The sequence below is a fragment of the Sinohyriopsis cumingii genome, chromosome 17 (genome assembly GCF_028554795.1).
Source record: "Sinohyriopsis cumingii isolate HCF-2022 chromosome 17, ASM2855479v2, whole genome shotgun sequence".
NCBI classification, from domain to species: domain Eukaryota; kingdom Metazoa; phylum Mollusca; class Bivalvia; order Unionida; family Unionidae; genus Sinohyriopsis; species Sinohyriopsis cumingii.
This window is the reverse complement of record NC_142977.1, coordinates 118,822,185-118,834,221: the sequence shown is the minus strand read 5'-3', so window position 1 is coordinate 118,834,221 and position 12,037 is coordinate 118,822,185. Positions and strand designations below refer to the sequence as shown.

At 36.4% G+C, this 12,037-nt stretch overlaps 1 protein-coding gene across 2 annotated transcripts in view; it reads left to right on the top strand.

Annotated features, from left to right (window-relative positions):
- The window catches only part of LOC149779744 (uncharacterized), a 51,928-nt gene extending 39,967 nt beyond the window's left edge, over positions 1–11,961 (top strand). Inside the window, exons 8-10 of one of the 2 annotated variants that reach the window (XR_016415707.1) lie at positions 737–795; positions 9,836–10,289; positions 10,392–11,961. Coding sequence is in view for 1 of the 2 variants with exons in the window: in XM_089940602.1 (XP_089796728.1) it covers positions 737–795; positions 9,836–10,218 (442 nt within the window). In the remaining variant the exon portion in view is untranslated. Of the gene's footprint in view, positions 1–736; positions 796–9,835 lie in introns of both variants that reach the window. The other variant, XM_089940602.1, reaches the window with a different exon arrangement.
- The last annotated feature ends 76 nt before the right edge of the window (positions 11,962–12,037 follow it).

Sequence of the window (12,037 nt, the reverse complement as noted above, 5' to 3'; positions counted from 1 at the left end):
AGGGTTTGGAACTAGAGTTTGTGCAACTGTACTAGTGGTAAATAAAGTCTACGCGTACTCTACTAACGTTTCAGTTGAACATAATGTTTGTTGTCGATGCTTCAAACTTTAAATTATGTTTTCCAGCTTTACAATAACAGTTATTGATATTTTTTTACACCTTACTGAAAACTGGTCAATCTTACGGAAAAAAATCAACTGCCTTACTGAGATGGAATTGTCGGGGTTGGCAGGTGTGGAGTTGGCAATGCAAAACAGACAGTCCGCTGACCAGAAAGACATAATGGGGGGGAGGGCATTACTGAAAGTATTCTACTCCTTGCATAAACATTAATCATAGAAGACATTTAGCTGTGTTTAGTTAATAGGGTAAGTGCTCTGATATTTGGATTTAATAACTTTTGGAATTGCTTTAAATTCAGTTAAAGACATTTTGGATTATATCGTGTATTTTTTTCACAACTATTGGCACATCGGCACAATAGACTGAACTTCATTTGGAATACCACTGGAACTCATTTGGATTACACAGTACTTTTAGGACTTGAGGATTTCATTCACCGTACTTTAAATTATTTTTAATTTTACACTTGTTATTTTAGGACAACAAATTATATTTTGACTTTTACAAAACTTGTTGGTTTTTGCTCATTTTTGTTGTTTAGTTTAAGACCATGGAGTCGAAACACATGCAATCAAGTTAGAGTAACTGTTCATTTTTGCTTTGCTTTTACAGGAACATAGCAGCTGAGGAAATCAGTCCAACTGGATTCACTTACTGTCCCTATTGCAGTGGTATGTTAAAACAACCTTTAATGAGAGAAAAGAAGACAAAACTATCCATTCCTTTTGATGTCCTGCAGTGTTTGCTGGAGTGTTTTCAGATAATAGTGACCTGTGGCTGTCTGTCCTGTCTTGTCAGTCACATATTTGGTTTCTGTTCAGTAACTTTTGAAGGATAATGGGATTGAAACTTTTTAAGAACATAGTGGATTGAAACTTTTGAAGGACGTAATGGATTCAATCTTTAGAAGGATTTAATGGGTTGAAACTTTTGAAGGATTTAATGGGTTGAAACTTTTGAAGGATTTAATGGGTTGAAACTTTTAAAGGACTTTAGGGATTGAAACTTTTGAAGGACTTAACATCTTTGCTTGCCAAAGTTCCGATATGTTCACCCGATCTACACCTTGGTGGATTGATCACATATTTCAGTACTTCGGGTCTGTGAATTTCATTGGATGTGGTGGCAAGCATCCAGTCAAAATCAAGTTGTTCAGATGTGAGCAGTTTCCTATCTGATCGAGACAAGAGGAGCACACAACTGGAATTGACTCATAAATAAACAACTTTCCATTGCCAGTCCTTGTACAAACACATCCTTTCTCTCAAGTAACACATGTAATGGCTTCTCTCTGGTATGTAGTCATACTTTCAATGTTAAACTTTCAAAGAATCCTGTTAAAGTCAATTGCCTCCACCATTTTCAGTTCATGTACAGTACACTGCTATTACATGCTGTTGGTTAGTTGGAATTACATCCTAAGGGAGGCAACTCATGAAATCCAGTAGATTTCACTAGAACAAAGCATTGAAGTATCTTATCGATCTGCCAAGGTGTAATTAGGGTTAATATATTGGAACCTTGGCTAGCGAAAATGAAGACTTAATGGATTGAAATTTCTTTCTTTTTCTTTTTTTTGAAGGACTTGATGGATTGAAAACTTTTGAATGACTTCATGGACTAAAATCAAACTTGTTCTGTAGATGCATAAAAAGAAGAACATGGTCAGGTTCAACTTTTTTTAGAATTTTTGATGTGGTTATGACCATTTTTCTGACCAAGAATTTTGCTTTTATATAATGAACTATTAGCACTGTATGGTTTTAAATTAAATAACAGAAAGAAGTAAAAACCAACAGGCTTAGAAAACTCAACAAATAATTCAATTCTCTAAGTTTTTACAATGAAAATTTAAGAGGAACTTATAATATTGTGAATTAAATCCCAAATAATCCCTAAAGGTTAAAGTTCAGAAGTATGGAGCATTCTGTATGAATTAAATTTGCTGATGTACCAGTTGCTTTGACTAGCAGATGTGCCAAGTCTTGATGTATCACAGTAATATAATCATGAATGTCATTGAATGAATTCACATCAATTCCAGAATAGAGATTTAGTCCAAAATGGTATTGATTACGTTGTAATTACAGTGAATAATTTAAATAATTCCTCTCAAATTGTATCTGAACACAACTAAAAGTGATTCCACAAAGACGATTAAAAAATAGGAATGAATAATTGTTTACTTGGTCTTTGTTATATTCAGACTTTCACCTGATTTATGACACTGCAAAATTCCCAAGACCTTGGTCATTTCAAATTCAAATTTCAATCAAAATTTGTAAATAAGTTTAGGTCTGTTTACTTAAATGTTAGCAAACAACCTGACAAAACTCAGGTAGACCATATAATTTCTAAAGGGAAAACCAAGGTCCTGAACTCAAATCCAAATCAGCATGTCGGCTCCAAATGATTATTATCTAGCAGTATAATCTACAGTCTTATGAAAATGACCCTTAATATACACACATATAAGCAACAACTACATAAATATGAGTGTGGTAAAATCCAGATAATTGGCTCTTCCGTGTTTGATTTGGGTCTGGGTTTCACACCAGATTTAGTGGAGTTAGTCAGGGAACCAGACTAACTTTACAGTAGTATCACAGATAATTTAAACTGCACATATTTTGTCATCCAAGGCAACTGCATTGTCAAACTGTTGATTATAGATTTTTTTTTTTTAAATGGTGTCCAGCAAGCAATACATGGGTTAATAACACAGAAGAATAAAAAGGAATGTTCAGATTCTTATGAATAAAAGCAGGAAGGGACAGTATTGTGTTTATTGGACATCTTGTGTTGATTTGAGTATGTCTCTATGGTGAGGATATGATTGATGTTATGTAAAAAAAGATCCAAGAATCATGTAAAGTTGGGAGATAGCAACATGTCATTGAGCTGCATAAGGTTTGGAAGTGAAGTTTGTGCAACTGTATATTACGTTAATAAGATCTACTTGTGTTTAACAAACTTTTCAGTTGAACATAATGTTTACTGTCAATGTACTAGTTGTGAATACAATAGTCCCCCTCTTGAATGGCCCCCCCCCCCCACCAACCAACCAGCGACCACTTGCTTCTTACAGCCAGAATCTCTTGGCACCGATGAATATTGTATTCAAAAGTACCCCTCAAGAAAGGCCACCCCTCTAATGCGACCAACGGCCAGCATATTAGTACAAAAATGTAAAATTTCCCTCACGAGCAGCCACTTTTTTCAAATGTATCCAGAACCAATAATTAATTCATATCGTGATGTAAGGTGAGGAATCAGATTATCTCTATCATCAATACCTGTCTCCCAATCTCAGGTTTCTGTTACTGAAAGAAGTGTTGACTAAAGTACATGAAACAGTAAGATTAATATTATATCATTGTCTGTAAAAGCTGACATTTACAGCAAATGGGCTCAACAATGTTATTATAGAGTTTTGGGGATCACACATCTGTCAAGTTATTCTCTTTGATGATTACAACCAGACGTAATTGTCAAGAACATAACAGGGTCAGCATAGGCTAAATATAGATTTTGTGCTTTAACACACACACACACACACACAGAGAAATTAACCTTGACTTTGAACAAAACGGTGCCAGGCAAAGACCATAAAATCACGTGACAACACATTTATTGTTTCCTTTACGAAGAAGCATTTCCTGCACTCGACAAAAGTTTCATCTGCATAATTAAATCACATACAGTTAGCGACATCCAAATAAATCATTACCAAACATTAACATGTCATCATGTAAATGGAGACATTATTTTAGAAGAAAGTTGGTTATTTTACTCTATGACATTGGGTGAGGTGGGGAGGGGGGACTTGCCAAACAATTTTATGTAGAATAGACTCGATTAAAACAATTTTATGTTGAAAAGGCTTGAAAAAAACGTTAAAACTGATAAGGAGGTTATTCAGCAGCAGTGGGAAAATGGAGCAAATGGAAAGAGAATCATGTATGTACCAAGATTTAAACGACGTTTTTCAATGGTTTTGCAATGTGCATGACAACAGTACTGGCTCGCATATCACTCTTATGCCAAGAGCAAGAACTATTCAGTTGAAATAAGTCTATTATTATCACAGGAAGAACCTTTTAATAATATACATATACTTCTCACAAAAAATTAGTCCTCTTCTGGAAAGGCCACCCGTCTTATAAGGCCACTTTCTTGGTGCAGAAGGGGTGGCTGTATAAGAGGGGGACCACTCTACTAAACTTTTTAGATAACATGTTTTCCAACTTTACAATTGCAGTATGATATTTTGTTACATCTTACTGAAAACAGTTCAAACTTAAGGGGGAAAAAATCAACTGCCTTACTAAGACAGCCTTGTTAAGGTTCACAGAGCTTATGTCAGTTGGTAGAGTGTTCAGTTCCTAACCAAAGGGTCATGGGTTTGATACCCAAACAAGGTTTGATAAATCTTGTGCTCATGGCTATCAGGAAGCAGTGAATAGACTACACTGGTCAACAGTAAAAGGCCCTAATCTGTAGTATTTTGGTGTGCCGAACACGAATATAACCGTGAAAAATTTGTATTGGCTCTCGTTTTGAAGATATTCATATACCTCATTTTCTATGTTTCACTGTGTAAATTTCTCCAGTAGGACTGCAGCAACATCCGGAATAATGATGTAACATTGCATAATACCATCATGCTCACATCATCCACAGTTGATTGCATCATTTTCTGATGCAATGCAATACTAATGCCATGCGGCTGCTGAAGTAAGTTGACGTCAGCAGTGTACTATACATGTGTAGGCCTATTATACTAATGCCAGGCGGCTGCTGAAGCTGACGTAAGCAGTGTACTATATGAAGCCCAATCAGATAGGTTCAGCATTTAAAATATTTTAGACGTTGTGCGAGACAGTTCAAGCTACTGTTACATAAAACTTATTATTTTATCCATTTACGTACAATAAAGAACAGTAATGCCTCGAAAGTGTGTTAATACCGCGGACAATTTTTGCTATATTTGTGGGGAAGTGACATTTGCCAACCAGAAGAAAAGTATCAATTCTCAAGTGAAGAAGGCATATCATCTTTACTTCGGATGCAAGGTTGGTGACCAAGACAAGCCTTGGGCTCCGCATATATGCTGTGCTACATGTACAACACAGCTTTCACAGTGGTTGAATTGCAAAAGGTCATCAATGCCGTTTGCACTCCCAGTGGTGTGGAGAGAGCCAAGCAACCACCTAAATGACTGTTACTTCTGCTTGGTTCCTCCTCTTTCCGGCGGAATAACGAAGCGAAAGAAGTCGAGAATAGTCTACCCAAACATTCCGTCTGCATTGAGACCAGTTCCACATGGTGAGGGACTTCCTATTCCAGAACCTCCAGCAGAATATTCTCTTGATTCATCTGACGAAGACAAAGGTGAGTCGACCTGTTCTTCTCCTGGTCCATCAGCATGCAGTGATCCAGATTTTCACTGTGGTGCATCATCAACCCCACACAGAATAACACAGGAAGAACTAAATGACCTGATTCGTGATTTGGACTTATCAAAGAACAAGGCAGAATTGCTAGGATCAAGACTCCAACAATGGAATCTTCTAGAAGAAGATGTCACAATTACTGCATATCGAAAGCGCCACCAGCAATTGGAGCCTTTCTTCAGAAAGGAAAGTAATCTGATATTCTGTTCCGATATTGAGGGCCTCATGAATGCTTTAAAAATCACTCATGACCCACAAGAATGGAGACTATTTGTGGACTCTTCGAAACTGAGTCTCAAGGCTGTGCTTTTGCACAATGGAAACATTCTTCCATCTATTCCAGTAGCGTATGCTGTCCACATGAAAGAGACATACGATAACTTAAGGCAGCTACTGAATTCCATTGAGTATAACAAGTACAGCTGGCACCTCTGTGGTGATTTGAAGGTAGTTGCCTTTTAATGGGACTGCAGCAAGGATATACAAAATACATGTGTTTCTTATGCGAGTGGGATAGCCGAGCAAGGGAAATGCACTACATGAGGAAGGAATGGACTCACAGGCAGAATGTAGCCATTGGAGAGAAGAATATCCAACATCCAGCTCTGGTTGAGGCTCAGAAAATCTTGCTACCACCCCTTCACATCAAACTAGGTTTGATGAAGAACTTCGTGAAAGCCATTGACCGGACTTTGCCAGCATTCCGATACCTGCATGAAAAATTCCCTCGACTCAGCGAAGCAAAGATTAAAGAGGGAGTTTTTGTGGGTCCTCAGATTCGAGAGCTTTTCAAAGATGACCGGTTCAACAACTTGCTGGAAGGTGACGCGAAACAAGCATGGAATGCTTTTCGCCTAGTTTCTACAAACTTCCTCGGAAATGTTAGGGCAGAAAACTATAAGGAACTAGTAGAAGACATGTTGATGAAGTATAAGAAACTTGGCTGCAATATGTCTCTAAAGATTCACTTCCTTCATTCCCATTTGGATTTCTTTCCTAGCAACTGTGGTATTGTTAGTGATGAACACGGCGAACGTTTTCATCAAGATATCGCAACAATGGAACAAAGATACCAGGGAAATAGGTCCACTACAATGCTGGCTGACTACTGCTGGACACTCCTCAGAGATGCTCCCGAACAGCTGTACAAGAGACAGGCGAAGAAATCTAAGATGTAGTCAATGACTTGATTTTTTATAGGTAGGCTATTACAGTTGACCTTTTACTATTGGAATGCATTTCGTTATGTAAACATTAATTTCTTGCAGATTACAAAAAAACTAGAGCCAATTTTGCAATTTGACTGTCATATTCGTGTTCAGCACATAAAAATTGATAAGAATTGACTAATTTTATTTCAGTAACATGACTTTTGTAAAAATTTGTTGTCCAGAGCTATCATACCAGTGTTTTACATAAAGATGTTGCAACCTTCTTTTGCCTTTTTTGTCTTGAGTGAGTATATACTAACCAGCTACCATTTAGCATGAATCTGAGCACTACTGGTCTATGGGGCAGTGGAGTTTGTTGGCCATCAGGCCATTTCATAGCACAATTTTGCTACTGAACTACTTACAGAAGTGCCATGACATTTTACAGACATATTTGTCATCAATGAAAATGAAGCTGCGTGGACAAAGACTATGGTCACCATAGTGGTCATGCAACTCCTCCTGTTATCACTAGAAGACTTATTAGGACTTCCAGTTTGAACAATGAAAATGGTACTGATCTGAAGTCCAATATGGCCACCAGCACAGCAGCTATCTTGAAAATCTTGTTACTGCTACTCCTGAACAGAAAATCATATTGGCCTGGGGTTTTCACCAGATGACTTATTATGATGTCTTTTGATCATAAATTACAGTGTTGCCAATCGGATCTCTAACATGGCAACCATGGTGGTCATCTTGAAAATCATTTTATCAATACTTAAATGGAAAGTAATTTCTGTATGGGGTTTACATCAACCAGGAGGGGACACTTTGCTTGATGCAGGGGAGACAACCCTACAGCTTGGTAGTGAATCCTCTATTTGCATTAGGTTGTTTTGATTGGAATTCCACATACAGTTTGGAAATTATTTTATATCTGTCTTCAAATAAGCTTGATGATATGAAATCGTGATTTTACAAGTGATTGTTTTTTAAGAGTATTGATGGAGATTTTATATAATCATTGAATACATTTAAGTCATATCCTTCATAAAGTATGATCGACCATCTTATTACAACTCTTCACACAAATTTTTTTTACTCGCAAAGTGGACAAATGCAGACAATGATGACAAGTGGAACACCACAATAACTGGTCATCATGATAACTGGTAGCTAGTTTTATATTCACAGTTTTTATGAGGTTTCACATATGCTAGCTTGTATGCTGAGTCCAACTGCAACTGCACAGACCCAGATCTGTCATTCAATAATGTACTGTCAGATCTGGGTATATGCAGTTTGTTAGGAGTAATCAGTAAAATAAACAACATTGAGGCTGATATGCTGGTGCATTATTTGATGGCAGATCAGGATCTATGTTTTTTTCCAGTTGCACTCAACTTATAAGCAAGTATATATGGACCAGTTTTTTCATGAATTTATGGTTGACATAAACCACAAATTGAAATACCATATATACTCCCTTATAGGTTGGGTCAAACTACAAACAACATAGCCCCAGTGTAATGCGCAGGACAAACAACATAGCCCCTGTGTAATGCGCAGGACAAACAACATAGCCCCTGTGTAATGTGCAGGACAAACAACATAGCCCCTGTGTAATGCACAGGACAAACAACATAGCCCCTATGTAATGCACAGGACAAAGAACATAGCCCCTGTGTAATGTGCAGGACAAAGAACATAGACCCTGTGTAATGCGCAGGACAAAGAACATAGACCCTGTGTAATGCACAGGACAAAGAACATAGCCCCTGTGTAATGCGCAGGACAAAAAACATACCCCTCATCACACAATAGACCAGCAGATCAGAATCTATGTTTTTTGTTATGCTGATTTCTTCTAACAGCTTGCATAGCTCCAAATCTGCTGGTGCATTATGTGATGGCTGACCTGGGTCTATGCAGTTGATCAGACTTATGAGCAAGTACATGCAGTATTACTGGAACCTTTCCACAAACCATGAAATTTGTAAAGACAAAACTATAATTTTTCACAAAACCATTAAGATTGACCACCATGGAAATAGAAAAATTTACAGTATGGACAAATATTTAATAATTGAACATAATTTTACTTCCCATAACAAGTGATGTACGAATGCTCTTTAATGTATAAGTACTTTCTCATGGCAACAAAATATAAGATGGGCTAGGGTCCGTCCATTTAGTATGTATGCATGGAGGGGTTTTTAACCCAAATGCATACGCTTGAGTATGAGGGGGGTCTATTAGTAATATATGTACACATAGGAAATGGGGGGGTGACACCTCGATAATAATTTGTCTAATATGTAACCTGTTCAACTGTTGGCGTTTGAATTTTAGCGGACACTAGACAAACTTTTTAAAGTTATGCAGCTTGTTTCTTTGATGCAGCCAGTCAACGTCAGTGGACTATCTGTTATACGTAAACTTGTTAATATTATTAATCCTTGATTGTTTCTGCGTGGATTAAATATTGGCTGTTTTATAGAATTGGGGGTGGGGCATCAGGCGTACATACGCAGGTGGGGGTGTGTGGTATAAAAAAGTAGGCATGTGTACATGGGGGAGGGGTCAAGCTTTGCCAGATTTTTTGCATACATTCTAAATAAATGGCCCCCTGCTGTACTCTTTCTGGTAGGCCAAAGTGCTATCATCTAAATATGAAATTATTTCTGGACCCTGTTTTGTCCAAAGCTTTCAGAAAGAAAGAGTTTTGATGTGACATACATAGAAATGCACAAGGCTGTATTTATGTTCCACATCAAATTAGTTCTTTCCCATGACTTGGGGAGAAATAAATGAATGCAGTTTTCATTATTACACACTCCTTTTATGCTTAATAAATACTATGTTAAAGGAATAAAAAAAATAGGGATTTATAAAATTTAAATTTGTTTCATTTAAAATATTGATCGACATTAGTGAAAACACCTAAAGAATTCCAGTCGGGGTGTGTGATACAGATTGAACACATGTATTGAAAGATAGCTGAACCATGTTAACTGAAATAGACGTGTAATAAATATATAGATTATGATGTTTATTAATAGTACAATGATTGTTCTAACAGTTGTTTTTCCTCCTTTCAGGTTCCTTTCCTCCACATCATGCTCAAATTTGTCCAAACAAGACCAACACTCATCAATCATCTGAAACCGATTCCATTTCTGATAGTTCTGACAGTCCTTGGTTATCAACAAGGGTGGGCCCTGGTTATAGGCTGGGAATGGGCTCTCCAGTGCAACAGAACTCAAGTTCTTTAAACCAGTCAGCCATTATGCTTCAGCATAATTACAGATCAATAGAAATCCAGTCTAGTGACTTTATAATGTCCTCTGATTCAGATGATTCTGTTTCCATGGCTACAGATGACCATTATGTTGAAGAATTTACAGAGTGTCCTATCTGTCACATTTCACTTCCAGCTTATGTAATACAGGAGCATGCAAATGTTTGTTTAGATAGTATGTAATTCAGAAGGTTCTTTCCATAGTGACAGTGAAATGGAATAGGTTGCAGTGTCCCATCTTTGTATCATGATAGGTAACCATGACATGGAATAGGTTGTAGTGTCCCATCTTTGTATCATGATAGATAACCATGACATGGAATAGGTTGTAGTGTCCCATCTTTGTATCATGATAGATAACCATGACATGGAATAGGTTGTAGTGTCGCATCTTTGTGCTGTGACCTTGCCATGACATGGAATAGGTTGCAGTGTCTTATTTTTGTACAGTGTAATGTGTCATGTTTTACTTCTATATGTAAAAAGCATCATGTTGTATGTTGGACAGCTCATGAGTAGAATATCTTGGTATCACTATAATGTACTGTGCATATATACATCAAATATAAATGAACTGTTAAATGGTTTGTTCTTGTGTCACCAGTGAAATCCCGTTATGACCGCTGATAGGAAGTATAACATCCCTGACACCAAGATAGTTCACTCAGCCTGGCTTGAAAAAATATGGATAATGAAGCATTATATGGGGCTCACATGTACCTTATCTTTAATTATGATAAAGATAATTTGATTTTCTCACTTAAAAATAAATGTCATTTAAGACAGAATTATAATTAAATAACGTATTGCTATATGATGATGAGAATTTCCTGGATAAACTAATATGGCTACAGGATATAAAGCATACAGCTGCATTGGCTAAACTGGAATTGTTAGTACCATACTTCATGTATCATTTTGCATAAGAAAAACTAATTGTTCTTTTCAAGTACAATAATTACATGAAATATAAATCATTTAAATACCAACTGTGTACAAACAAATGAAGTGTTCTAGTTGGCAATCTAACAGATAAATATAAACACATGTTTTTGTCTAATTTTGCTCTCAACTTAGTTACAAAATAAAATTCTTTTGGATGTGTGTGTGTGTGTAAGAGAGAGAGTGAGAGATGAAATATATATATATATATATATATATATATATATATATATATATATATATATATATATATATATATAAATAACACTAAGAACATCAAGTACTGGGCTAAAACATCTCATATGCACAAATCAGTTTCTGAAGGGTTGTTTTTTTAGAAGTTTTTCCTCATGGCAGCGGGGGTAGGCTGCTAGAGCCACGAAAAGTGATGGTCATCCAACTGGAGACATGTTTTTTTTTTATAGCCTAACTTGTCATTGTGTAAGATCATGTGTATGGAGAGCATTTCTCTTTGTATAGCTTTATGGCGTGTTATCAAAGTTATTAGGATTTTCTGAGTCACATGACTTGTATAATTTATTACAGTTTAGGTATCTATACATATATTGGTAAATTGTAAGTAATGATATAATGAGTCCCTGTTACCAAATTTACGTTCTTCTTGTCTTTGTACAGCAACAGTAACCTTGTTATATAACTCCAGCAGTAACCTTGTTATATAACTCCAACAGACTTTCTTGTTTTTAGTGAATGAGGGATAAAATGTTTTAATGTGAAAGACCATATGTATTCAGAGCAGTATTGGTTTGTAGTTGTTAGAGAGAGATAGGTTATAAGGCAGTTGTAATCTTTATTGTTCACTGACCTGATTTTTGTGCTGTCCCTCATGTATATATATACAATACTTTATTCCATCGTTAATTAAAACCTGATTAAATAGCTTATTCTTGTTGTAATTATGATAGCCATTGTCAAAATAACCATTGAGTGTTTACTTGCTTATTAAATATTCTTTGAACTTCAGCTTTGTCATTTCCAGTAAATACTGAATCAAGGAGAAAATTCATATAGAGAGGCTATTAGTTGGAAATATGCTGCC